The sequence below is a fragment of the Talpa europaea genome (assembly GCF_964194135.1).
Source record: "Talpa europaea genome assembly, chromosome: 5".
In the NCBI taxonomy this organism is placed as follows: domain Eukaryota; kingdom Metazoa; phylum Chordata; class Mammalia; order Eulipotyphla; family Talpidae; genus Talpa; species Talpa europaea.
In genome coordinates, this window is record NC_140071.1 from 130,789,320 (window position 1) to 130,817,227 (window position 27,908).

Sequence of the window (27,908 nt, forward strand, 5' to 3'; positions counted from 1 at the left end):
AAAAAAAAGTAATTTGACAAGTACCAATTTGGTTGATAAATGACAGGATGCCTTGGGAATATGTAGTAGGAAAAGTGGTGAGTTGTTATAGGTTAAACAACTGAATTCTAGGGGAAGGGCAGGTAAGACCCAGATTTGTAGTGTTTGCTAGTTTCTGTGGTGTAAATATTCCCAACCCGGTCAATTTCAAACTAAAACATGATGCAACTGAAAAGGGGGTGGGAAAGAAATGCATAGCAATACACCATTCTACCCTGTCTCCACCATACAAATTCAGCAGATATGGATAATAGTGAAAGGTAGTAAAATAATTATGATCATCATGAGTATTATCTTTGCTTTTAATATAATTTGCTTAATTATAAATTTATATAATGTGTTTATAAAAGCAGCTGTATTTAAAAATGAGCTTACAAAATTACTGAACGTTTAGCAACCAGCTCTAGCCAGTGAGTGTGAATCCGTGCAAGCGGGGGTCTACCCGCTCCACCCCACTGATAAGAGCCATGTCAGGAATTCCTGTAGGCTCACCTAAAGTGAAGTCTGCAAGGATCCTGCGTTTTCATTTGTTTCTTGGCACCCAGCTAGGTTAAGTAATTCATTAAATAAGTATTAAAAGAAATTTTTTTTTTGCCTCTCTTCTGTAATCTGGGTACAGTTCCTGGCGCTTAGGGGAAAGCAAAAATCTAGGACCTGCCCTTAGGGAATCTATATTTATGGACATGTGCATGTGTGTGTGTGTGTGTGTGTGTGTGTGTGTGTTAAACAAACTGTCATGTCAGGTGGTGGGTGACACGTGTGACTAAAATTCTGTAGTGAAAAAGAGAAAAGGAGCGGGTGATTGCTGCTTCAGAGGAGTTTGTCAGGCACGTTAATGTTGACAAGTTCGAAAGTAGAAATAGGATCCTCTGGAAACTGAGCAACCCTGTCTAAACAAGGCTGAGGCACAGACAGCGCGCGTCTCACCGTCCAAAAGGACTGGCGCACTGAGTAGCTCACAACCCCCCCCTCCCCCGAAACGCCCACCTATTAGCCCTTTATTTGCCGCAGCTCCTGTGCCCAGGTGCAGCGCTGCTTTCCAGGGGCTCGCGGGCCGGACTGGACCAATCAGCTGCAGGGAGGCGTTGCTAAGCTACCTGACGCGCCAGCGCTGGCTTTCTGCGCATGCTCAAAGTCTCCGGCGGCGAGCGCTCCCGGTGGGCGCGTTGCGCATGTGCGAGCGCGAAAGGAAGAATTTTGTCCCAAGCCTCTGCCGTACCGTCCAGGGGGCGCGTTGCGTCGGGGCTCCGTCGTGCGGCCGGCTAGCAGGAGTGTGTGCGCGAAAGGAAGAATTTTGTCCCAAGCCTCTGCCGTACCGTCCAGGGGCCGAGTTGCTTCCGGGCTCCGTCGTGCGGCCGGCTTGCAGGCGCGTGTGCCCGGCTTGCAGGCGCGTGTGCCCGCTACAGGCGCCGCCGCGGTCATGAACCCCGAGAACTTCGCGGCGGGCGAGCGGCTGGTGTCCCCGGCTTACGTGCGCCAGGGCTGCGAGGCTCGCCGCTCGCACGAGCACCTCATCCGGCTGCTCCTGGAGAAGGTACGAGCTGCCAGCCCCCCCTCGCCGCCGCCCCCCAAGGGCTGGCCCCGCCCCGCGGCCCTGTCCCCGCCCGGCTCGCGGCTCCTGCCGGGGAGACCTGACCCCACAGTGCGGCGGCGGGGCCTGCCCTCTGCTCACTTGCTGCCCTCAGCTCCCTTTGAGCCCCCGAGAGCCTGCAAGAGCCAGAGGGCTTTTAGGGGGTGCAGTTGGGGTACAGAGGGCTTTTAGGGGGTGCGGTTGGGGTAGGGATGTTGAGCTCCATTTTCCCCTAACTTCTCAGGGATATGATCAGGGGAGGCCCCAGACAGGTTACTTTTTTGCGGGAAGGACAAAGTTTGCGCGGTCCACCATTCACTGCTGCAGGGATTTAGGCAACACATTTTGTTACTCAACGAAATGCTAACTTGAACCAAGGGAGCCTCTTGGACCCCGCAGGTTTCCTGACTGCCAGCGTTCCTGAATTTTAATTTCACTGAAGTTTGGCAGTCCCCAGTTCTAACACCGTGATTTGCCGAATCTTCCTGGAAGATAAGGCTTACGGGTTTTCAGTTACTTTGACTTATTGCAACTTGCAGATCTGACTAAACGTCTCTGTAAGCACATCTGCATCCTGCAGATAATTGTAGTAAAATGTAACACAAGTGTTTTGTCCAGTCCAAGTTTGCTCATAGTGAATTTTTGTCAGATGTTTTGAAAGTAGGGAGCATGGCGAAATATATGTTAAGACAGGTTTAATTCGTTGAAGTAAGGCTCTGGGGAACAAAGTTTTGTTTTTTGTTTTTTGTTTTAATATAATAATTATAAACTTTTTTTTTTTTAAAGGGGAAGTGTCCAGAAGATGGTTGGGATGAAAGTACACTTGAGCTCTTTCTACATGAGCTTGCCATCATGGATAGCAACAATTTCCTGGGCAATTGTGGTGTGGGAGAAAGGGAAGGGAGAGTAGCATCTTCTTTAGTTGCCCGTCGACATTACAGGTAGGTTTTTAAGTAGCTTGTCAAGACATTTCTTTTTTCCTTTTTTGTTTGACAAAGGTGGTGGTACTTGTCATGTTCAGTTCTAAGATGTCCATTGGTAACCCATTTCTTTCCTAATTAAATGGCATAGAAACTAGATCTTCCAGAAAGGAACGATTTGAGCAGGTGCCTTTCAAGGCAGGGTAAAAATTCTAGGATATGGTGGTTACCTTGTAAAAACCCCAGTTTTACTTGATTTTATAGTATGAACACATGACTTTTCCTAAGGATAGTAGAACTTTATTTTAATGAAAATCATGCCAGTGAAAGCTAATGATAATGTATAACTTGGATGAAAAATTCATGTTCAGCAATGGGATGCTGATGTGGTTGATGATATATATAAAAACATGTTTTGCACATAAGGGTTCAGTGGTGACAGTGCGGCACTAGCAATCTGTGATAATCCCAGTGTACAGATTTTTCTATCTAGCTATAAGGTATAGATTTTTTATTTTGAAGAGTATCCAGAGGTATCATTAGATAGTATATAACATTATCTAATTTAAGATGAATAGGTTTATGTACCGCTTTTCAAAGAGCATGTGGTTCTTAAAAAATTAAGGCAATGTTTGAGCAAGCAGCTCATCCCCATTAGAACTTAACTGTGCTGCCTAGGAGTAAGGAAAAGAAAGAAGATAATTTAATTTCTAGATATTCTGTTTTTCTCTTGCTGCCTGACAAATCATCCCAAAATTTAGTGGTTTAAAGCAGTCATTTATTACAATTCTGTAGGTTAACTGGGCTGAGCAGGACTCAGATTATTGTTGTGGGTCTTTCATACAGTTGCAGTCGGATGTTGGCTGTGAGTTCAACTGGGTAGTTTATCCAGGATGACTCCCTTAGGTGACTGGGAGTTTAGATGGTTTCTCCATGTAACATAGGCTTCTCCCAGCCTGGCAGCTGGATTGCAAGAGGGAGATCCTCAAAAGAAAGACATTCATGGAGCCAAGTATAAACTTCAAGACTTCTTAGACCTAACTCAGATGTTCTGCCCCATCACTTCTGCTAGATTTACTCTAATCAAGTAAGTCTGGCCCAGATTTAAGTGGAAAGGAATTAGATTCCAGCTCCAGGTGGTATAGCAGTAGCTTATGGGTGTGAGGAGAAAAAGGGAATCGATGGTAGTCATCTTTGGAAGCTAGCTACCACAGCAGAATTGACATTTGTTTCAAGTCAATATTTTCACATTATTAATATTTTATAAGCTTTTATTTATTTTTTAATATATTTTTTAAAGATTTTATTTATTTATACAAGCACTGGTGTACAGGCCAGAGGCGCAGGAGGGTGAGTGAATTCACCAGATACAGAGCAGAGAGCAGAACAGGCAGATGGACTGAAAGCATTGCTGAGGGGAGCAGCAGGCGAGATAGGAGAGGTCTGCCACGCTGTGTGGGTTTCTCCCTGGTTGGCCAGGAATCGAACCCATGCTGCAGAAAATGGACAGCTTCACAGCGCTGCGCTCAACCTGCTGCACCACTGGGAAGGCCCTGTTTTATAAACTTTTAATATTCAAGTATTGCTTCTGGTGTTATTTTTGCTATTTATATATTATACAGTGAATTACTTAGAACACTGAATATTTTTGTCCAGTTGTTGGCCCCTTTTTTGCTTAGGTTCATACATGGAATTGGACGATCAGGTGATATTTCTGCTGTGCAACCAAAAGCTGCAGGTTCTAGCCTTTTAAACAAAATTACCAATTCTTTGGTACTGGACATCATAAAGTTGGCTGGTAAGTACTGTGGGTAATCATAATACTTTTGCCTGACCAGCTATGCATACTTTTGCCTAGTTTCTTTGTTGAATGCCTCTTTCCAAAAAGGATATGAGTGGCTTTTGAAAATATATATGCATATAAAAACATTTGGAATAAGGTAGAAAATCAGCCATAAGGCTGGAATGCAAACTTGGCTGGGAACCTCCCAAGAGTGAGTGTAGAAGAAGAAACGTTGAAGCAACAACTCTTGCAATTTGAAAGAAAAATTGTATAACATCTTGAAGAAGGTGCTAGTTTTTCAATGGAATAACTAATTTCTCCTGTACTTCTTACTCCTAGGTGTCCATACTGTGACCAACTGCTTTGTAGTTCCTATGGCAACCGGTATGAGTCTGACCCTGTGTTTCTTAACATTACGACACAAAAGACCAAAGGCAAAGTATATTATATGGCCACGAATAGACCAGAAGTCCTGCTTCAAATCTATGATCACTGCAGGTAACAGGAGAGAAATTGCATGTATAGTATCTTTATTATCACAGAAAATTCCAACTCTTTCATATAGAGATAGATAAATGTAATGGAAACTGAGTCTTTTCTTATTCTTTTTTTTTAAATTGGAGTAGTATGTATATCCCCCAAATTTACCATTTTAACAATTTTCAAGTGCATGATTTTGTGACATTAAGCATATTCACATCGTACAACCATCACCACTATCATTTGCAAAACTTTTCATTTTCTCAAACTGAAACTATGCCCAGTAAATAATAACTCACCCTCCTCACTAACTCCAGCTCCTGGTAATCATTATTCTACTTTCTGTCTCTATGAATTTGACTATGAAGGACTAGGTTCTTCAGATAAGAGGAGTCGTAGAGTGTGTGTATTTGTGACAGACTGATTTCACTTAGCTTTCATGAATCTTTAAGATTCATCCATATTAGAACATGTGTCAGCATGTCCTTCTTTTTAAAGACTGAATAGTATCTTTTTAAAAAGTCCACATTTTGTTCGTTCATTTTGTTTATAGTCCACATTTTGTTCGTTCACTCATTCACTCATTCATTGACGGACACTTGGTTTGCTTTCACCTTTTGCCTATTGTTGAATAAGCATGAATGTGGGTGTAAAATACCTGTTTGAGTTCCTGCTTTGAATTCTTTTAGGTAAATACTCAAAAATGGACTTGCTGTATTATGTGTCCCTATTCTTTAGATGGGCACGATTATTTGACTCACAGGATTGTTTTGAGGAATAAGTGGGATGATCTGAAAATGCCCAGCAATAATCCCTAGAGCATAAAAGGTGCTTCAGGAATGTTGTGGGTACCTGAGTATAGTGCATATACATTATTACCAAAAATCAAAGTGCAGGAATACAGACATCATGAAGTACCGATGAGACAAAAATCTTCAACTGGTATTTTAGTACATGGCCTAAGTAAGTCAAGTTGAATTTGAGAATTTTTAGATATTCTTGAATGTCTTTAGTCTGTTATATGAAATGAAGAGTATTGCACTCTAAACTGCATAAATAATTCATAAAAACTCTTTAAAGTGTTTCATAAAAGGGACACATTATAGAAACCGATAGCCATTTAAAAAGCATACAGATTTATTTTAGGTGGCATAAGTTGTGAAGTCATAATTTATATCTTGTTAACCAAAGAACTGATAACGTATGGAAAAGATTGCCATCTTGAAAAACTAGAAAATTTTTTCAAAATGTTATGGTTTGGAGTACAATTTAGAATTGTTGTTCTTTCTTTTCTTTTTTTTTTTTTTTTTAGGATAGTTTGTACTCTTAGGAGACAAGATAGTTGTACTCATTAAAAAAATTTGCATTTTGTTGTTTGAAAAGCAAAAGTAGGGATGTAGCTGGAGAATTTGAGAAATAACAGAAAATTAGTTGTCCTTATGAATTTAAGTTTTGTGTTTGTTTTAACAGCTGTACAAGCATAGGCATAAAACCTGGACATCTCTGATTGAGTATATTTGAACTGATGATTTTATAGTGCCTGAGGTTTTATATTTCTGTAGATAGAATGCAGAGAACTTGAGGTGGAGTCTAAAACACAAAAGAATACTACTTGCCCTTCACTTTGCTTTAACTTGCTGTGTGACCTTGGGGAAGCCACTTAATCTTCCTGAACTTTAACTTCCTTATCTTTAAAATGAGGGAGTTGAGCTAATGGTTTCTAAATCCCTTCAGCTCTTAAGACCATGAATCTAGCCTGATGCTAGATTTGGTATTTGGAAAGATTGAAGACTAGAGTACATAATAATGGTGTGAAATTTCCCAGTTTTATTTTTTATCCAATTTCTGAGGCTTAAATACTTAGATTTTACTTTTACTGCTGAGTATTTACTAGGAACACAAAGTCCTTAGTTATGTATGTGCTTTGTATGTTTAGTGTATGTATTGCATATACAATATTTTATTTATGGGTACCTAAATATCTACCATAGGTTACATAATTATTATGTGAGTGGAACTTTGGTCACATGCTAGTTATGTGGACTAATTCAGTAGATAATTGAAAATTTTTACATTTAAATTATAGAAGGTTATGAGATGAGTCTGTGAAATGCATGATATTTTACATGTAAAACATTAAGTTGATGTTTTATGATTTGCTTAATACTTTGAATTGTATTGTTTTTGTTTATCTCTCAAATAAAAATAAGACTCAAATGTTGCCAAAGAATAAGATTTACTTTTCTATGGATTGAAATTGATCTCGACTAAGTGATCTATTTGTCATCAATGCCTGTGTTATTATTTATATAGTATTAACTGTTTAACATTTATTTTCCTTTACAGACTGTCTTTCTTGTCATAGAAAAGTGTTTAAATAGATTTGTGACCCTAAATGTGGTCTAGTTGTCCACATTATTTTGAGGTGCCTTTGACTTAAACCAGTATTCAGCCTGATATTTCTTTATTTTGTGGGGGAGGGGGATTCGTACATTGAAAAAAATAAACATTTAGAGTTCTTGCGCAGAATAGGTCTGCTTTCTAGTTTTCCAGCGTTCCTTAATTTAGTTTACACTAACAGTTTGATTTCTGGTTGATTTGGCTAGGTTTTGAGCCCGTGGTGATAGAGAATGTTTTAGAAGGTAATGAACTGCGCACAGACTTGAAAGCAGTGGAGGCTAAAGTCCAGGAACTTGGGCCTGATTCCATTCTGTGTATTCATTCTACTACCTCCTGTTTTGCTCCAAGAGTGCCTGATAGGTAAATGATTTGTGAACATCATCCTTTAAGTGTTCATCAGTTATTAAAATGTAGGTCTACTAACCCCAAATATGCTTAACTAACATTATGTGACTGGGCTGTTTAAGAGAATAGATTGACCTTGTGCAGAAACAGCATAATGACTTGGGAAAATAAAAATTTGATACAGAAGAAGGAAAGGTGGCTAATAATGAGTGGAGATCCTTTTATCATCTGAATGGACTCAAAGCATCTCAGTTTTCTTGCTTTTTTTTTTTTTTTTTTTTTGTTTCTGATCTCTTAGCATCTTTTCCCTCATTATTTAATGGGAGTTTTTCTTTTACAGTAAATGTTAGATTTACTTGTTTTCATTCCAATCTCCACTTCTTTGATTTTATAGTTTTCATAGGTCCAAACTATCAGTATTAACAGATTTTAAATAGAAAATTTTAGCATTATGCCCTATCCTTTGCATTGTTTTTAATTGGAAGGGAAATCCAGATGTAACTTATGTGTACACCAATGGATATCCTTGCATTTTGAGAAAAATACAAATATTTAAGAAAATGAAGGAAAAAAGCAAACACTTACTTTTCCAGAGGATGGTTACAAATTCTTACCCTGGTAATGTAATAGACTTAGATCTAGTAATACAGATTTCTAGTTTTGACAGCAACTCATTGTGGTGTTCTACATTTTGAACAGAAATGCTAATAATTTGTAATAACTACTGTCTGTTTTTCTTTTTTTCTTTTTTTTTTTGGTAGTGTCAAGTTATACTTTGGTTTTAATGCATGAAATCGTGTTATTTGGCAGGCGTGAATGAATGCATGTTAGCTTTAGTTATAGACAGATTTTAAAAGAATTTTAAAATGCTCCTGAAAATTTATCTTGCTTCCTTGGTGAGTCTGTGAATTCTACTCTTAAAACTTTATATGCTTTCATTGTTTTTTCATTATTAACCAGATTTTAAATTTGTATTGAAATATTAAATAAGTATTTTTTTCTCCATTTATGATTATGATATCTAGGAAAATTTTAATGAAAATTTTATGATATCTAGGAAAATTTTAATGATATCTAGGAAAATTTTAATGGATCACATTTCCAAAAACAGCGCATGGGTATTTGTATTAGTTATATTATTCTTGAGGATAGTTATGTTTTTGTTTCATTTTGACATTTTATGACTGTTTACATTATGGTGCAGTTTTCAGAATTTGACATATATTAGTCCCTTTGGGAAAAATCAAAGTTCTTGTCAGTTAGCAAAGTCCTCATTTGCCTCTTGTTAGTAGTGTTATGTAATGAATGTTTCTGGTAAGAGCAAACTAGGAAAATGGTGGTGCACAGTTAATAGTAATATGCTTGAATTTTTTATTTTATTAAATTTAAAAATGCATTTTGATTCCTTTACATTGATCTTAATTCCTGTGTAGTCTTAATTTGAAAAGGCGTATATCTATTTTGTCTTTATTAATTTTAATGGATAGAGTGTCTTATGGAGCAGAATCAAAAGAAATGTTAAAATATGAGGGGTAGCGTTTCTTCTCACTGTTAACACCTTAATTGGCTTAATGTTGGAATACAGTTTGATTCACTTGGGAGATGATTTTTTCTGTGGCACTCTGCCTTTGAATACTTTTGTGCATTCTGAGTATTAGAAGACTTCAAAGCATTTTAAAGTAATGACCATGATTTTTTTCCTTTAAATATAATACTTTGTTAATTATGGTGACTCACTCTCAAGGAAGTTTGTTGTTCAAACTTGTAGTTTATAACAAACTACCTGTTGCTTTTAACAAAAAAGACCTAGTTTGTTACAAAGGTTTTCTGTGTCAATTTGTGAACTTTATGAAAATGAATGAGTTTTTAGTTCACAAAACTCTAAGCAAATTGAAAACTTCTGACAGATAAACAGAATAATGTTATGTATTAATGTACATCTACTAAGAAAAGATGTATTATGCATAAATAGATAGTAAAACTATATAGTTTATATTTGGAAAAAGTTCTTATAGAAAACAACTTTTATTGCATAAAAGTGCTTTACGTCCAAATTCTCTATATGGTAGAAAGAAAATTTTTAGAAAATTTATTTTATTAAACCATATGATTTAGTTTTGTCTTCATAGTGAAAAGACTTCTATTGGAGATGACCTCAGTCATAAGTAATATTTGGTTTTTGAGGGAACATCTATTTATTACGCTCTAATTAAAATTTATTACCCTACTTTGCATAAAGTTAGACTCTGAAATTGCCTTAATATAAGTGTCAAATGAAAAAGTAAGAGTGAATTTAAAAGTAGCAGCTATTTAAAAGATTCTTTAGTATCCAAGTTGTTGGAAAATGTTATTTTGGCACAGAAACATTTTAATGTTCTGTATTTTTTAATACATTAAAGTCAATTTGAAAATGTATTTTTTACTTTAGAAATACTTAATGTGAGATTCTTAAGACTTCAAGATATGCTAGTTATTTTGCAGACATTAGCTTTAGTATGATAAACAACCAGAAGCATTTAAAAAATCAGCATACATACCACCTCTAAGGATTCATCATAAATAATCTGTTTCTTGCTTTTTATATTGGAAATTTTAAAGTGATTTAAAAGCAACCATCTATATAGATTTTTATAGATACACATTTTCTCATTTATTGGTAGTATTAATTTAAAAGCTTTTTTTAAGTTCATTCTAAAGTGCCTGCTATGTATTTCCAAATTGCTGCATTATATTCTAAAATACTACTGTGGAAGTCTCACTTCTGTCATTTTTTTCCCCGCATGTATATTAAAGATAATGAGATACTTTTTTTAAAAATTTCACACTGCAATTTATAAAGCAGTTTAACTTTGTCTTTCTGTTGAATATTTATGTTTATAGATTAGGAGAACTGGCTGTGATGTGTGCCAACTATGATATTCCACACATCGTCAACAATGCTTATGGAGTACAATCTTCAAAGTGCATGCACCTCATCCAGCATGTAAGAGAGTTAAAAAGATTATGTCGAGAAAAAATGCGTCTTAACATATTATAGGACTAATCCTGTGGTTTTCTTCAACCTAATATGGTAAAAACAGTTGCCTAACACTCTCTGCTTTTGGGAGCATTAGAAATTTGTATCCATGTTCTGTCAATAAAAGTCCTTGTTCTGTGATAGTAACAGGACTAATAGCTTCAGTTAGAATCATTATAGGAAGTCTTCAGTTGCTTAATTTTTAACTTACTGAGGATGTTTCATTACCAGGATTCTCATTTTTCTCATATACTGAGTGATAGTATTTTTTAAAAAATTTATTTATTTATACAAGAACTGGGGTACAGGCTAGAGGTGCGGGAGGGTGAGAGAATTCACCAGAGACAGAGTGGGGAGCAGAATAGGCAGAGCGACCGAGTACACTGCTGAGGGGAGTAGCGGGCGGCAGGAGAAGTCTGCCGCGCCATGTGGGTTGCTCCCTGGCTGGCTGGAAATCGAACCTGTGCTGCAGAGGCTGCGGGCAGCTTCACAGCGCGGCGCTCAACTTGCTGCGCCACTGGGGAGACCCAGTGGTAGTCATTTTTAAATTACAGTAAGTACTCACTGGACATGAGATTCTTGGAAACAGCACCTTCTTGCAAAACAAGGTGTATAGTGAAACCAAGTCCTCAAGTCACATTATTTCCTTCAAAGTCAGCAAAATTATAATGAGTCAGAGGGTTTTTAAAATTCTATTATAAGCATCAAAAAACTACCAACTCTCTAGTTGCCTATTAGGATGTTTATAAATTAAGCCATTTGCAGTCTAGAATAAAAAGGTAAAATGATTCCTTAAGTATCAAATATAGAACAAAGTCATCAGCACACAGCAGGTGCTTGAATTATGTGGTTTCATTCTCTGCCTTTTCTTCCTTCCCATTGAATAGCCTCTGACTTGGGGGGAACGTCCCAGTACACCATCCTGAGATTGAGTCCATCTTGTTTGTTTTCTTGCCACCAAATATGTGCCCTTTGAGTGTTTGCTGTGGTTTAGTGATGAAGGATTCCCACAAATTATGGTGCCGTAATTGTTCTCTTATTTATGCCTGCTCCGAATTTTGTTTTAGTTTTCTCTCAAGTAGCCTTGGACAGCTCTTAAATGTTAATAGATAGGCAGTTCTGTTTCCTTTTATGTGCTACTTCTTTGCATATTTTCCAGTTATTAGTCTTACGTCTTTCTATTTCCCTTTGATATGGTGATTGTTTTTTTTGATCATAGTTTATAAAGAAATTACAAGAGTAACAGGGGAAGGCTTCAATTTAAACAATCATATGCAGTAGCCTCCAGAGTAGTCTGCTCCTTTTCCCTACTTTTGCTGCCTCTACTTGTTGCCCGGGTCTGGTCTCTTAGATTAGGCCAGCTATCTGCTCTTTCTATTCTCTGAGATAGGGATGTGGAGAGAAAGTATGACGATGAAGGTCAAATGCAGTTATAATATTAATAGGAATGTAGATTGTGAATACAGATTGAAAATCTGTGGCTGCAGATAAAGGGGAAAAACTATCTTAGTTGAAATTTAGATAGTATCTGTTTTTAAGAGGAGAAAATTGAAGCACATTAGACAGAGGTCATAGACTATGTTGGATGGGTACTAGAACAGTTTTACATTTCTTGTAAGTAAGTATTCAACTTTTTGCCAGAATATTAGATTTTCACTTGAAGTTTATTTGCAATAGAATGAGATCATCTAAGATTATAACATAAGGCTATATGACCTATGTAGAAACAGTGCCAAAGGCATATAAAAATTTTCCATTAGTTGATATTAAAAAATAAGAACAATCTATTTTGTTATTCACTTAGTAGTAGGAGCAGAACTTGTAGCTTAAAGTGCTTGTGCAGGTAGTAGCTGCTTCAAGCAACGAAGAGAGGCACCTCAGTTGACTGGCAGCAGGGGTGGCTGCAGTTCACTACGTAATGGCGGGCACTGTTGCACTCACACGGGGTATTTGTAATCACTCAGCAGTTGTAGGAACCACCAGTGACATTTATTGTTAAGAAGAAGAACAGATGAGAGGTATGGGAGGAATCCTCTTACCCAGTTTTAAAGTAAAAAGGTGTTTCCATCTCATTCCCACCTGAATTGGTATTGAAACCTTGTTATCCTCCTTACTGCAGTTTCCCCACCTCCAGTGCAGTCTGCAGGAAAGCAATTGTTGTGAGGATTGATTCATGTGTGAAAGCAGGCTATAAGTTACAAAGTGCTGCTCCACATATTAGGAACAGCATTTAAAAAACTCAGTTTACTACTTAAACATATTTTACTGGCACTGTTACAAATAAAATCAAAATGTTTGATTTCTATGCATTACTTTAATGGTATTTATTGGTTAACAGCAATAGTTGTTTTTTCTTTTAGAAACTGGTATGTAATACTATATTTTATTTCATTCTAGGGGGCCCGTGTTGGTAGAATAGATGCTTTTGTTCAGAGCTTGGACAAAAATTTTATGGTTCCAGTAGGTGGCGCTATAATTGCTGGCTTTAATGATTCTTTCATCCAGGAAATTAGCAAGATGTATCCAGGTAAGTAAATCAGTTGTTCTTCCAAAAAAGTAACTAGCAAACAAAAATCCATTTGTACATAGACTACTGTAATAAATCTTAATTTCTCAGACACTTTTTACCTCCTGAATATAACTTACTCATCCTTATTTCAGGAAGAGCTTCAGCTTCTCCATCTTTAGATGTCCTTATTACTTTATTGTCACTTGGGTCAAATGGCTATAAAAAGCTTTTAAAAGAAAGAAAGGTAAGTCCTTCCTTTTAGTGTAAAATAATACTGCTGACTAGAATAGTACTCTTAATTCTTTGGTGGTTTTGTATTATCACTCTGTGAGTGTAGATATCTGGTATGGGCCTAGGTGATTTACTTTGATCTGAAACCATCCTAGGTGATTTTCAACTAATCATTGTCATCTTGTCTATCCAGATACTTTAGGAACCTTGAATAGGCACTTTTGCTTTTGTACTTTTGAGAAATGCCTACATCAGGGATTTGTAGAATTCAGTGCATTTTTCACTTAGAGGTTTCTGAAAGACAAATGGAATTTTCATTTTAGTTTTTGGAAGCTTGAAGGCTTGTTTAGGTGTGAGATGTTAGTCATGGGAGAACCGAAGCAAAAGTTGTTCAGATTCTCATTCTGAAATGAGAAAGAATTCTAAATCCGTCCCTTGCTATTACCGGAATGCTGGACTCATTGGCTATGTTGGCTATAGAAAGAAAGAAAAATAACATTTATGCTTAAAAACTGGACTTGGTATCCAACTTAAAAGCCAGCTTAATTTTGGACAACTTTGAAAGTGTAGACACACAATGATGGCAACAGATTCAGAGTAGGATTTTTTTTTTTTTTTTTTTTTGATGTGGTCCACTTAGGACACTCTGGGCAGAGAAGATCGCCTCTTTTTTTTTTTTTTTTTTTTTTTTAAAGATTTATATATTTATTTATTTATTTATACAAGCACTGGGTATAGTCAGAAGTGCGGGAGGTGAGAGAATTCACCAGAGCCAGAGCGGGGAGCAGAGCAGGAAGAAGGACCGGAGTACACTGCTGAGGGGAGCAGCGGGCGGCAGGAGAGGTCTGCGCGCCATGTGGGACCCTCCTCTGGTGGCCGGGGAGCAGCCGGGGATCCAACCGGCGCCGCAGAGGCTGCGGGCAGCTTCGCAACCCAGCGCTCAACCGCTGTGCCACCAGGGAGGCCCCAGAGTAGGATTTTTCATTGCAAGTTCTCCCGGCTGGGAGAGCTACAGGCCCCTGGTGCAGTTTTAACTTTCTAACACTTAGTAGCAATTATAGTTCCTTAGGTTCATAGTGATACTTTACATATTATTAATTATTTTCAATATATTAATCTGGTAGATCCTCTCAATAGCCTTATAAATATATAACAGAAGTTTAAGCTTTTTTGGTGCCCTATTTTACCTTAGTTTCCCTCACTTCCAGTTCAGTCTATGGGAAAGTAATTGTTTATATTTTAAGGAAATCTTTTAAGATTAATAGGATATAGGAAAAGATGCTCAACATCACTAGTCGTTAGGGAAATGCAAATTAAATCCCTTCTAATAATAGTTGTTTTACCATGAAAAAGGCATTTCAAGTTGCAGGTTTTATCTCCATTTGTGAAGAAAACAACTGGTATCCGAGGCCACTTCTAGTTCTAAAAGACTAGAATATTTATTTAAATAGAAGATCTACTTCCTGGACCTTGGGCATTATACTCGTGGGAATTAGCCTGCAATCTAGCGCAAAGGTTATATTGGTAATCTATAAGTCAGATATCTTATGTAAGTTTGAAATTTTTAAGAAAGATGGTCTCTTCACTTAGGTGGTACCTCATATCCATTTTTAATCCTCTCAGACTGCCACGCCTCTCTCTGCCCTGCTCCCCATATGAACAGTGACAAGCCCCCCTCAAAGAGCACCGTCTAAAGAGTGGACCTGTGTTTCTGTGTAATTCAATGTAGGTATAGTTGAGTGTGGGATAAATTTTTGTGAGTAATGTTACTGAGCATATATTATGTGTCAGCTATATAAGTAATCAAAATACAATAGGCAATGGTATCTGTTCTTACGGAATTTATATTGCATATGGAGAAAACTAGCAATACACAAGCAATATGATACATAAATTATAAATGTAAAAAGTGCAATGGTAGAAGAATAGAGTAAAACAAAGGAAGGGATGATGAGAGGTGGCGAGAGGAAAGGAGATGGTGGGAAATGAGGTTTTGAATGCAGTGGTGAGAGCCCGCCTCATTGAGAAGGTGACAGTTGAGCTGACGTGGTTTGAGGGAGTGTACACGCCTGATGAAGAGGAGCGTGTCAGCGGGAAGTCAGTACAAGGAACAGGGCAGATGTGTCTGAGGAGAAGATAGAGTCTGGTGTGACTTGAGCAAAGTGAGCAAGGAGGAGTGTGGTGGAAGTTGACAGCAGGGTGGGAATGGGTGTGACACAGATCATGCAGGGCCTTCCAAACTTCAGTGAATTCTTTGCTTCATATTCTGAGTGAAGTAGGAGCCATGGGAAGCTTTTGATATTGGTCAGAAAGGTTTCATGTAAATTATTCCTGACGTCTTTCAATGCCGTGTTTGAGTTGTTTATATAAATACCATTTATGTGTACATACGCTTATGAAATAGAAACACCTTGTGTGAGCACTTACTGCATGGCAGACTCTTCTAAGCAGACTTTCATGTGTTCATTGACTCCTCCCATGAGTTATCCCCGTGAGCTATTACCGTTATCCTCATTTTCAAAGGAAATGGAGGGACAGAGAAGTAGCTGTATGTGGTAAAGTCCATGTGGGACATGGATTTAAGTCCAGGCAGTTGTGCTTCTGATCCTTTACCTTCACTTCGAAAGTCTACCACTTTCTTCTTACATAGATGAATAATCTGACTTGGTAGTAGCTATGTAGCTATAAATCTTAAGACTCAAGTCTACTAATATCCCAAAGAGGCAAAAACAATGAATAAATTTAGGTGCCTTGGCCCAAAAAACAAAGCTATGTTTCAGAAAGAATATGTGCTGTGTGTTTGTGCAGAATCACTGCTGCTGGGGAGATAATCCTCTCCCACTCCTGGTGGTCCTGGTGAAACTGTCATTCACAGAATCTCCTCCACCTTTTTTTATAGGGTGCATATGATCTGGCTGGCCTGGTTCTCTGGATGTGTGTACAGATAGAGTCCTTCTAAGGAGATTTCATAGGTCCTTTGGACATGGAGGGTCAGTTACTTTGCATATAGTAAACTAAAGAGAATCTAATGACTTTCAGTGCTGTATTTCTGGCCATGCCAGGAAAGCAATCTCAAGATTAGAGAATATAAGAGGGAAACAGCTAAGAGATGATTGAGTCTCTGGATCCAGCCAGACCTGTTTGTAGACTTGACTGTTAGATGAACAAATAAATCCCCTTTACTAACTTAAACTTGACTTCTAACACAGATGCTTTCCTCTTCTGTTCAAAGTCCTTTGTAATGTGTCCAGCATTTCTTTTCCATTTCCACGGCCACAACTCCCTAACTCAAGTCCTTACCCCGTATCACCCTGGATGTTACAGTTATTTGCTAACTCATCTCCTGATCTCCAGTCTTGGTCTACTCTAATTTGCCATGTTGTAGAGCAGTGCCCAGATGAATATTCTGAAAGAACATCTTTCTTCAAGTTATCCCTCTTTGGGTTCTTGCTGACAAGACAAAGTCCAAACTCCTTAGCCTGCCACAGTGATCCTTTATAGTCTGGTCCCACCAGATCTTAGTAGTGTTGATCCCTGCTCCTTGCTTTATTCAGGCAAAGAAATGTTTATGCATAGGCCCTAAGGTTAAATTCACAAAGACAACAGTTTTTACCCTCATGGAAACTATAGCCAGGGGGAAATCTAGATATTAAATAAATAATTACAAATCTGACAAGAGTTATGACAGTATAAGCAGAGTATATGAGAGCATGTCCCCCAGCCCAGGTCTGGCAGGGTCAGGGAAGGCCTCCCTAAATGACACCTGTTCTGCAAAGGTGCAACTCTTGCATTTATTAACTGACTCCCATGGTATAATCATAAGCTAGAATTGATGACTAGCATAACTGCAGAGCTGTTAGAGGTATTTTAGACCGAGTCTAGAAAGCCAAGTACAATGCAGAGAGTGGAGAGGTATATTTTAGATCTTCATAAAATTAGCTTTCCTTTAATGTAAGTTCAGATTCAGTAGGTCTGGAGTGAGGCTCAGGGACTGCATTTTTAATAGCGTTCGTTAGTATAGCTGATGCACTCCTAAATTTCACACCCCTTTTGGAGCGACACAAACTTGGACAGGAGGCATAACGTCATAGCGTTTTAATCCTTATACGTAGGTTGATAAAAAGGAGTTTGAGATGGACTGCATAAATACTCCAAATAGCAAAGCTTTGATATATAACTTGTTAGTTGTCTGTACTTATTTCTGATTTTTTTAATTATCATAGTCAACAGGTTTTTTTTTTTTCTTATATTGTACTGATTTTTTATCATTAATTTCTCTGCAGATTTGGCTATAATTCTTTTTTTTTTAAGATTTATTTATTTATTTATACAAGCACTGGGTGCAGTCAGAAGCACAGGAGGGTGAGAATTCACCATGGCCAGAGCGGTGAGCAGAACAGGCAGAAGGACCAAAGTACACTGCTGAGGGGAGCAGCGGGCGGCAGGAGAGGTCTGCACACTATGTGGGACCCTCGCCCGGTGGTCGGGGATCGAACCGGTGTTGCAGAGGCTGCGGGCAGCTTTGCAACCCAGCGCTCAACTGCTGCGCCACTGGGGAGGCCCTATAATTCATTTTTTTTTTTTTTAAAGATTTATTTATTTATTTATTTATTTATACAAGCACTGGGTACAGTCAGAAGCGTGGGAGGGTGAGAGAATTCACCAGAGCCAGAGCGGGGAGCAGAGCAGGCAGAAGGACCGAGGTACACTGCTGAGGGGAGCAGCGGGTGGCAGGAAGAGGTCTGCGCGCCATGTGGGACCCTCCTCTGGTGGCCAGGGAGCAGCCGGGGATCGAACCGGCGCTGCAGAGGCTGCGGGCAGCTTCGCAACCCAGCGCTCAACCGCTGCGCCACCGGGGAGGCCCGCCCTATAATTCATTTTTAAACTAAATAGTTACATGATAATAATAAGGTCTGCGGTCCGACAATAAGACTATTATGTAAAATTTTAAGTTAGGCATTGAAAAAGTATCCTATATAAAAAGTTTCTATATAAATAGATACTTTAAAGATTTTTATATGTTGTTAGATTGTCATATAAACATACTATTCACTAACTTCCTGCTTTTGTTCTTGAATTGAAGCCACAAGTAATAGTTAATAATGTTAAATAATTGCCATAATAAACTAGTTTGTTTTGAGTGATTTTGTAGTTAAATTTAATTAACAAATTAAGTCGATTATTCAAATGAATGCCTCTTATGTGGCATTCAGTAAGTGGGTGGGCAACTAACATTTTTATGAGTACTGTATGCTATGAATTCTGCTAGGTTCATTGTATGCATTATTTCATGTGCTATTTAGCACATTTATGAAGGAGGTGTTATCCCCATTTTACAGATCAAATTAAGGCTCGAACAAGTTAAGTACTTACACAAGGACCATATGTAAGTGCCAGCACTGCCAGTGGGAGCCCAGTTCTGTGTGATGCTGACACCTCTGGACCTTCTCTTACCACTCTCCTCTCACCCCTTCAGTCACTCGCTGAGGGAGTGGTTACCAGCTCTGTGCTGATGCATTTGTACTGTAAAAACGATTTTGTGATTCCCTACTCTTCTCTAGAGGACGTATGTAAAACCCCAAAGGCTCTAATGTATTAACTGGTTTTACTGAAAATTCTTTGTGTTGAGTTTACTTAGGACAGGGCTTATCTATAAGTAGTATCTTCAATGTATGAAAATGCTCATTTGAGAATTCTGTTATGTAAATGAATACAAGTTTGCTCTGTAACAACTCCATTCAAGAGACAAGTTTTTTGGTTGAAAAATGCGAATATCCCCCTTAAACCATAATTGCGTATATATAGCATAAATATTTTTTTTTTTATTGGATTTGTTGCAGAAGTAAGAGCCTCTTTTGTTTAAATGGACTTGCTTTTGAACTGTGAAAATTTGATCGTGATAGTTTATTGGTTCAGCTCTGGAGAAGCTGAGGCAAAGCTATTTTTCTCCAGCCAGAGCTATTTATATATATCACTGAAAGCTCCTTTTTTATATTATTGGTGTTATTGCGTACTAAAAAAGGAGTGTTAAAAGAAAACTTAGGATTTTTTATTCTGTGCTCTTATTCACTACAATGGTATTTTTAGAGGTTATTTCATCTAGATATATCTATTCAGAAAAGCTTTATCTTTTTCACAGTAGAGGCAGACAAGAACTCAGCTTGAAGCCATTCCTTCTCAAACCTTCTTTTTTGAAGGGTGAAAGGATCAGAGAGAGTGGAACTGTGTGAGTGAATTGAACTTCTTTGCCCTTAGCCCCTTCCTGATCAGCACATCTGCTTCATTGAGGGGAGAAATGACCATGGATTTAACTGAAGAGGCCTTTAAGAAAAGGGGTTAAGATTTCAGAGACTATTCCTTAGAGTTTCTCTATGCAAAAAGAATGCTCAGTCTTAGAAGTTTATCCTCACTTCTGCTTTGCTTCTGGAGAAGATGGTTCCTCTGCATAGCTCTCCTTTTATAGAAGAATGCTTTGCTGAGCAGGGCAGGCACATTTCATTGTGGCAAATATCTGCTGAATTGGACAAGTGCAGAAAGAGGAATGACAGCAGAATGACTGCTTCAGTAGCTGCAATTTGTGAGCTGAAGCTTAGAGGACAAACTAAGTTCTAAAAAGAACATCAGACATAATTTCAAGAGCTAAATTTGGAAACATTAGAAGATTTGTAGCCCTAAAAGTGGAGTAGTTAAATCTCCACAAAAGCATCCGATTTCAACCCTGGAATTGGAACCTCAACAGGAGAATTTGGAAGCAGTGCTTTAGCTTCTGATGTGAGGACAGCCCAGTGTGCCTGCGTCCTTTTCTGCTGGCCGCCATCAAAGATGGCAGCATGTGGCTGTTATCTTCAAACATGGATGTCGGTGTGCATGGATCTGCACTTCAGTCTGTTGCCCATTCACCCTTTCAGTTTGTCTTTGAAACATTAGACTATTGGTTATGTTTCCCTCTTGATTTATTACCCATCTTAGGAGACAGATTTTAATAATATGTAAAGTCCTGCTTTCATCTTATCCTGTAGCATGAAACAGTATGTTTCAAAGACACACTTGCATAAGATCTTTTCCTTTAAAATTTAGTGAATTATGCACACCTTTGGCTACGGGAAAGGATAGGCTAGATGCTGGGTGTCACGACTGCAAATCAATTTGCAAAAGACTGTAGGAAAGATAGTGTGCAATATAATTCAACTGCTCTTCCATTCACATCTTGAACTATGCTGTAAAGTTTTGTATTTGTATTCTAGAAATATAGCTGACATTAGCATTCAAATATATCGTTCAGTTTATCTCTAGTGAAAAGTCTTTTAAAATTAAGTTAAATACAGCACAAAAGACATAGAAAATCAATAATATTTCATTTCCTTTAAGTAAGATCTTTCTATATACATTTGCTTGGGGTGCTTATAAATTTCTCCCTCTATAGAAGTATTTTATAATAAATGTCAGTTATAGATTTAGCTGTAGCAAAAAATAGTGCAGGTTCTGATGTACCTTTAATATATTAGGTAAAAAACTGCTTAGCTAAGCATTAGCGTAGGAAATAGTGATGAAATCTCCCAAACAATGTTTTTGAGATGGGTGAGTACCAAGGTCCTAGGACCTTAGTATGTGGAATATTACAGGATTCAGTGTATTGTGCTTTAAGGCATTTTAAGCTCTGCTTATTGGGTTACCTATCATAAACTTCTACATGGAGATGCTATAAATATCTGCAGATGGATGTGAACTTGACTCACAAATGTTTTCTTTTTTGTTTAATTACTCCCATACTGGTAATATGTGAGATTTAGTTACTTATTATTATGTTCATAGTCTGAAAGATTTTTACCCTAATGTTAGCTACAGTTAAAACCAAATTCTAGGGGCATTAAGCAAGTGATTGATAGAACTGGTTAAACTAATTTGTTAAAGTATTAGAAAATGAACATTAGGAAAATCTTGGTTTTTTTAATAGCCGCGCATGCATCAGTAAGTTTAATAAAAGTACCCTCTAGGGGTATTGCTAAGGAAACATTTCTTTTTTTTTTCAGAAATAGTGAAGTCAATTAAGTACAAATTAACTACTCATCAGTTTTCTCTTACTCTACAAGTGTAACCACATTGGTGATTATTGTGGCAGCCATGCTGGATAGAATACTATTTGAAATTGATCCTCACCATTGAATTAGATTTGGTGTTTTTTACTGTTAGAAGGAAATGAAGGCGTGTGTAAAAGGCACTTCCTGGCTGTCATATTTGTGTCTACATGTGAGAGTTTGATACTATGAGAACAAGAGAGATTTAGACAGATACAGGTTAACACTTTGGTGTGTGATATAGATTGAAAAAAATAAGCAGTTAATACCTACATGTGACTGCTGCTTTTTCCTTTTTTTTTTTTAGACAATGCAGATCATTTAAATTACTAACCTAACTACTTTATAGTAGATGGAAATATATAAATAAAACCCAGGTGCTCTACTCTTTATTAATGCTGGTGAGGTAATACAAGATTTTGAATCAGTTGCCGGAAACACTCTTGATTTCTTTTGATCATATTGTTTTACCTTCTGAAGTGAATTTCAGAATATTAGCTTAAGAAAAGAGGGGGCAGGAAATGTTTGTCTAGGAAAATATGCCTACAATAAGGTTTATAACATTCAACAGTAATACTTACAGCTCCCTTAGGTATGACCACTATGTATGTTAACTTTTTTAGTACAAAATACAAATAGAATTATACAAAAAGAATCCATTTATTTTAGTGATCTAAGACTTTATAATTCTGGCATTGAGAATTGATTTCATAAAACATTAAGAATGACTTTAAAATTTGTTTAGGTCAGAGTATAAAATATACTAGGTTGGCATTGGTAAAATATTTGTGGTCTTCAATGCTCCATTTTTAAGTCTGGTAGGAATTTTCCTCTCTACCTAACAAAGATGAAGTGAGTCACCTTTGTATGTGAGAGGTGAAAAAGCCACTCTCTAGGTCCCAGTGTGAGATCAGACTATCCCCCTTACCTTCAAAACACATGAAAGCAGCTTTTGTGGTCTTTGAAGCTGGAGAAGTATCATTTCCTATTGTGTTCACTTGAGTATTCTGTTAGCCTTTGGCTCTTCTTGTGTTTTTAGAGTTCATATGTTTTAACTATGACTGGAAGAGGTCAGTGCAAAGCGATCTTAGCTGCCCACTTGCGCAGATTTTCATTTTAATACTTTTTAAAATGCTTACTAGGAGAAGAAAGTATAATTTTAGGTCAAATAGTTGCCGACTTAATATTTATTTGTAACTTTGTTAAACTTCCACTTATATACAGGTTTGCACATGAAGTTTTATACTCATACACTATATTTTCTGTTAGATATACATTATTTCTCAGAGTAGGATCAATAATGCAATTTTAGTTTTTAGTTGCTTTATTCTTTTCATTGAGATAAGGAAATTGCTAATTTTAGGTTTGTACAGTTTAAAGGAAATACATTTTTGAGCTAACTCTTCCTCAGTTACATATTGACACATTTATGCAAAGTCTGACACATTCTTCTTGATGAAAAAGAAATGGTCCCTGCTTTCAAGGATTCTTTCCATGCTAGTAAGTAGTGATAGGCTGTATTCATTTAAGCCAATAAACAAGTAATTTCAGGTTGTGATAAATATAATGAAGGAACCAAAGTAGGTAATGGTGTTGGAGCAGAGGTTGGGAGTTGGGGGTGGGCCGAGTTCGAGAGTAGTAAAGGACAGTCTCTTAGAAAGAGACCTTTTACAGGGCCTCCCTGGTGGCACAGGCAGTTGAGCGCCACACTGAGGCTGTCCGCAGCCTCTGCAGCGCGGGTTCGATCCCAACCAGCCAGCGAGAATCCCACATGGTGCGGCAGAACTCTCCTGTCTCGCCCGCTGCTCCCCTCAGCAGTGTGTTTCGTACCCCAGCACTTGTGAAAAGAAAGAAAGAAAGAGACCTCTTACAGAGAAGAGCTTTCCAGGCCACGGCAAGCACAAGGGTTCTGACACTAGAAGGAGCTTGGGATGGTCAGTGGCTGGAGAGGACTGATGTAACTGGCAAATGGCAAGTGTATGAGTGTATGGGGGAGTGGCATTTGCCGAGTTTGGTACGGACCAGATCATGAGGGGCATCACAGTGGGAAGAGTTTGGTGTTTTCAAGGGTCATGAGGCCTGATTTATGCTTTTAGAAGTCCACTCTGACCTCTGCGTGTAGAACAGATTGTGGAGAGGTGGGGAAGGAGGATGAGAAATTATTTGGTATCAGTTGCTGTGGTCCAGGGAAGAGGTTTATGTCTGTTTGGACTGGCGGTTCTGGAAAGGGGGTAGATTTGTGACACCTCCATAATAATCCCAGGGGGGGGGCGCTATGCTGGTTCTCAGCCTTCTTTACCTGAATCCTGTGGTTTCTGACCATTGTGGCCACTTTGAATCTCACTCTGTTGTGGCAAAGGAAAAGTCTGCTCCTATGGCACCTGAATGGGTTAATTTATAGTGTAGACTTCATGCCAGTCAGGTTTTGTCTTATTAAATCTGGCATGTTGAAGTATTTGACTTTCTTTAAATGTTAACATTTTGTTGTTACAGGAAATGTTTTCATATTTGTCCAGTCAACTAAAGAAGCTGTCAGAAGCCTACAATGAAAGACTGTTACATACACCTCACAATCCCATATCTTTAGGTGATTTTTTTTTTTTTTAATTTTTTACCTCTGAACTGTTCCCAGCAGGAAATTGCTGTTTCTAGAGTGTGAGTTCTTTCTAGTTAAACAATATTTCTGAATTTATCCCAATATTAATCTGTAAATTGAAAACGTTTAGTCTTAAGAAATGCTTCAGTGTATTTCTAAGATAAAACACATATGCTGAAAGAATCCATCCCATGAAGTTTTATAATGAATATATTCAGAAAATAAACTCTTAACTTCTTCTAATCAAAGTAATTTGGTCACTAGTGAGAACTCTATGTAAATATTTAAAATTTTCTACCACTTAATAAAACACCCTAATATCAGAAATTAAATCTTTTTATATTGTTTCTAATGCTGCTGCTGTTTATTTTCTGGTGCCTCTAGAGAAAAGCCTGCATTCACAACCACTCCGTTTGTTTGTATAGGGGGCTCTGTTTGTGTCATGAAGCAACGTGCTGCAAAACAGGATAATGTGAACATTGACTTCTAAGCATTTAATTCCTTTTTTAGCTTCATGATTACCCCCTTTTATTTTGTGAATATATATAGTATAATTTATTTCTTCTTTCATGTGTATATGAGGAAAGTAAGGAAAGAAAAAAAAGCTTTTTTTTTAGGAATGGGCTTCCATGGGAAACTGTTTGGCCACCAGTACATAATAAAAGCCACCCCAGCCAGTTCTTAGCTGGTTTCTCATCTATGCAGATGTAGATGATGGTTTGAATCCCAGTTCTGCCAATACTGGCCTCTGATGTCCTTTTCTCTCTCTCTGAAATAATGATTCTGCACATGTAAACAATGTTTGAGATTATCGTTGTAAAGTATCTAGTGTGAGTGCTAAGTCAGTCCTCAATAAACGGGAGCTAGTGGTGTTAGATTTATAATTAGAATATAATTTATCCATGTAACCTAAGAATGCGTGCTGAACTAGATCCTACATTCTCATTTTACAAGTCTCGAAACTTGGTTGATTTGGAATAAACTGCTCGATCGTATCACTGTCCAGTTTAATTGGAAAGTTTACCCTTTGGAAGGGTGATGGAAAAATTCTGTTCCTATTCTGACTCTGTTATTTTCTAGTAACATATTTTTGTCTGATATGAAAAACAAATCTTTACTATGACTTAAGTGCATTACAGTGAAATTTTGCCACTTGACAATGAGTAAATGTCTATTTCTGAAATAGGCCAGTAACAAAGGAAAACTACTGTATGATTCCACTTAAATGAAGTGTTCAGAGTCGTTAAAATCAGAGAGACAGAAAGTATAAAGGGGGTTGGCAGGGGCTGCCGGGAGAAGTGAGTGGGGTTATTTAACAGACAGAGTATTAGTTTTCTACAATGACGAGAGTTGCAGGTGGGTGGTGGTGGCGGTGTGGGTGTCCGTTCCGTTCCGCTGCCTGGTACTCTTGAAGTGGGTGAGGTGGTACATTCATGTTACATGGGTTTTAACACAGTAAAAGAAAGTGATGGCGGCATCACTGGATGTTTTTTGACTGATTTTTGTGCTGGTAAACCATGGCTTCTCGGGACACTTTTTTTTTTTTCCCCAGCTGTGACGCTTACGACATTTGATGAACACCGTGACAAAGCTGTCACTCAGCTAGGCTCAATGCTTTTCACCAGGCACGTTTCTGGAGCCAGGTAAGTATGTTAAAAAAGATTTGAATTTATTGGCCTTTCGTAGATGACACTGGTAAAGAGCTTTTCCTTAACAGTAGTGCCCCAGGTCTGTGCTGAGCTCCACCTGTGCTTTCATCATCAGCGATGAGCACCTGGGAGGCTGTGATTCCCTCCCGCCTGTCGACTGCACTTGAAATAGTCACAGAAAGATATGAACCTTGTTTTTTTTTTTTTAATTTTCTAGAGGCATGTCTTATTTATTTATTATTTGTTTGTTTGTTTGTTTTTTTTTTTTGGTTTATACATGCACTGGGCACAGTCAGAAGCGCTGGAGGGTGAGAGAATTCACCAGAGCCAGAGCGGGGAGCAGAGCAGGCAGAGGGACCGAAGTACACTGCTGAGGGGAGCAGCGGGCGGCAGGAGAGGTCTGCGCCATGTGGGACCCTCCTCTGGTGGCCGGGGAGCAGCCGGGGATCGAACCGGTGCCGCAGAGGCCGTGGGTAGCTTTGCAACCCAGCGCTCAACCGCTGCGCCACCAGGGAGGCCCTGAACCTTGTTTGTTTTAATACACACACACACACACACACACACACACACACACACACACACAGAGTTTCATCACCACTCTCTACAAATTTTTATCTTTATTTTTCTTTGTTAGATAATCTTCAGTGGTATTACCTTGTAGTGTGAGAAATAAGTCGTCTTCATTACTAAATTTGAGTGAAAATGGTTTTAAGGAAAAGTCTCTTTCCTAAAGTAAAAAGATTATGCAATTCCTATCTAAGTATTGCCTTTGAAAAATGTACTTTTTGCTCTTACATGTACATAGCCTAAAAATGAGTCTTATTTTTCATTTTATATTGATGAAGGCAAAGAAAAATGAATGGGGAAGACATGTCTTGCTCTAAGTACTCCTCTTGGCAAGCGTCTCCCAAGGAATTTCTCTCTGACTCCTAGAGTTTAGGGTTTCACACCAGAGGACAACTTTTTAAAATAAAAAATCTTAGAGTAACTCAACTGTTACCTTGATAAACTACATATGTATACAGCATAGTGTTGCCACTTCTTAAGTGGTTTTCTTTACCTTTCTTTTAGTCTTGTCATATTTGTCTTTATGTCTGGGTTGAACTTAATTGACTTCTTAAAAAAATAAAGTACCATTAGAAATCTGCTTATTATCAAGTATGCCAGTGAAATCCAGCTTTAAAAACACATGTCATGCTGAATGTTACTGATTGCTGATGACCCTTCATTGTAAACAGTTCCATAGTTTCTTCTGGATCCTTCCTTTCAAAGTCACCATTGGTGGTATTGATCAGATAGGTAGAATTATAGTATGTAGATGATTTTCCATGACACATGGCAATTAATCAGAGTGATCTGGCTTAGAAATTTCCATTGAAGTGTGCATATGTGAAGTCAGATTTCATATTTAATGCAAAAAAATGATTTTTTTTTTACCTCTTTGAAGAAGATATACCGGTGTTTGCAGTTCTTTGAGCTTATAACTCTGATAGAAGTGTGGAGGGTGGGGGAAATGAGTCAAGGGGGGGCAGACATATAAAATTAAGTCATAAAATAAATAGGTATGTAAAACACAGTGTGATACCTACAGCCAGCATCATCGTAGAGCACTCCGGAAAGTTGCCAAGAGACTAAGTCCTAAAAAGTTCAACTTTGGTGATAGATGGTAACTATACTTACTGTGGGGATCATTTCACAATGTACACAGATGCGGAACTGTGTTGTACACCTGAAACTAATACAATGATGTGTTAATTTTACCTCAAATCAGTATTAAAAAAATAAAGATAAATGGTAATCACTATCCAGTACATTCCTGTATAAAATAGCTGTGTGTCATGTAATTTTAATCTAAGGTTGACACAGTCTGCTTTCATAGGTCGTGATTTATGACTATTTACGAATTTATTGGTTAATAGATGTAAGACTTAGTAATACAGATAGCTTTTGTTTATAGGTGACATTCTTTTAATATCACCAAACATATTAAATTGGTAAATCTTTTTCCCTTTCAGGGTTGTGCCTCTTGGATCTGTTCAAACTGTGAGTGGCTACACTTTCACAGGCTTTATGTCACATTCAAATAATTACCCTTGTGCGTACCTCAATGCTGCATCAGCCATTGGAATGAAGACACAGGATGTGGACTTGTTCATCAAGAGACTTGACAAGTGTTTAAAGACAGTCAAAAAAGAACAAAATAAAGAGAGTGGTGTGTCTGGAATTGACAATCCTGATCAACCCAAAGAAGTGGATATGAATGAAATGGCTTTAAAACTAAAGGATTCTTCTTGA

The 27,908-nt window shown here is 37.9% G+C and overlaps 1 protein-coding gene across 1 annotated transcript; it reads left to right on the forward strand.

Annotated features, from left to right (window-relative positions):
* Positions 1-1,441: 1,441 nt before the first annotated feature.
* On the forward strand, positions 1,442-27,908 carry SEPSECS (Sep (O-phosphoserine) tRNA:Sec (selenocysteine) tRNA synthase; the record flags this gene model as incomplete). Its single annotated transcript, XM_084233020.1, has 11 exons — positions 1,442-1,573; positions 2,396-2,550; positions 4,209-4,327; positions 4,652-4,810; positions 7,399-7,552; positions 10,418-10,520; positions 12,951-13,080; positions 13,215-13,306; positions 23,862-23,955; positions 25,517-25,607; positions 27,629-27,908. The coding sequence occupies exons 1-11, from the start codon at positions 1,460-1,462 to the stop codon at positions 27,906-27,908; spliced, it is 1,491 nt and encodes a 496-aa protein (XP_084089146.1). The 5' UTR covers positions 1,442-1,459.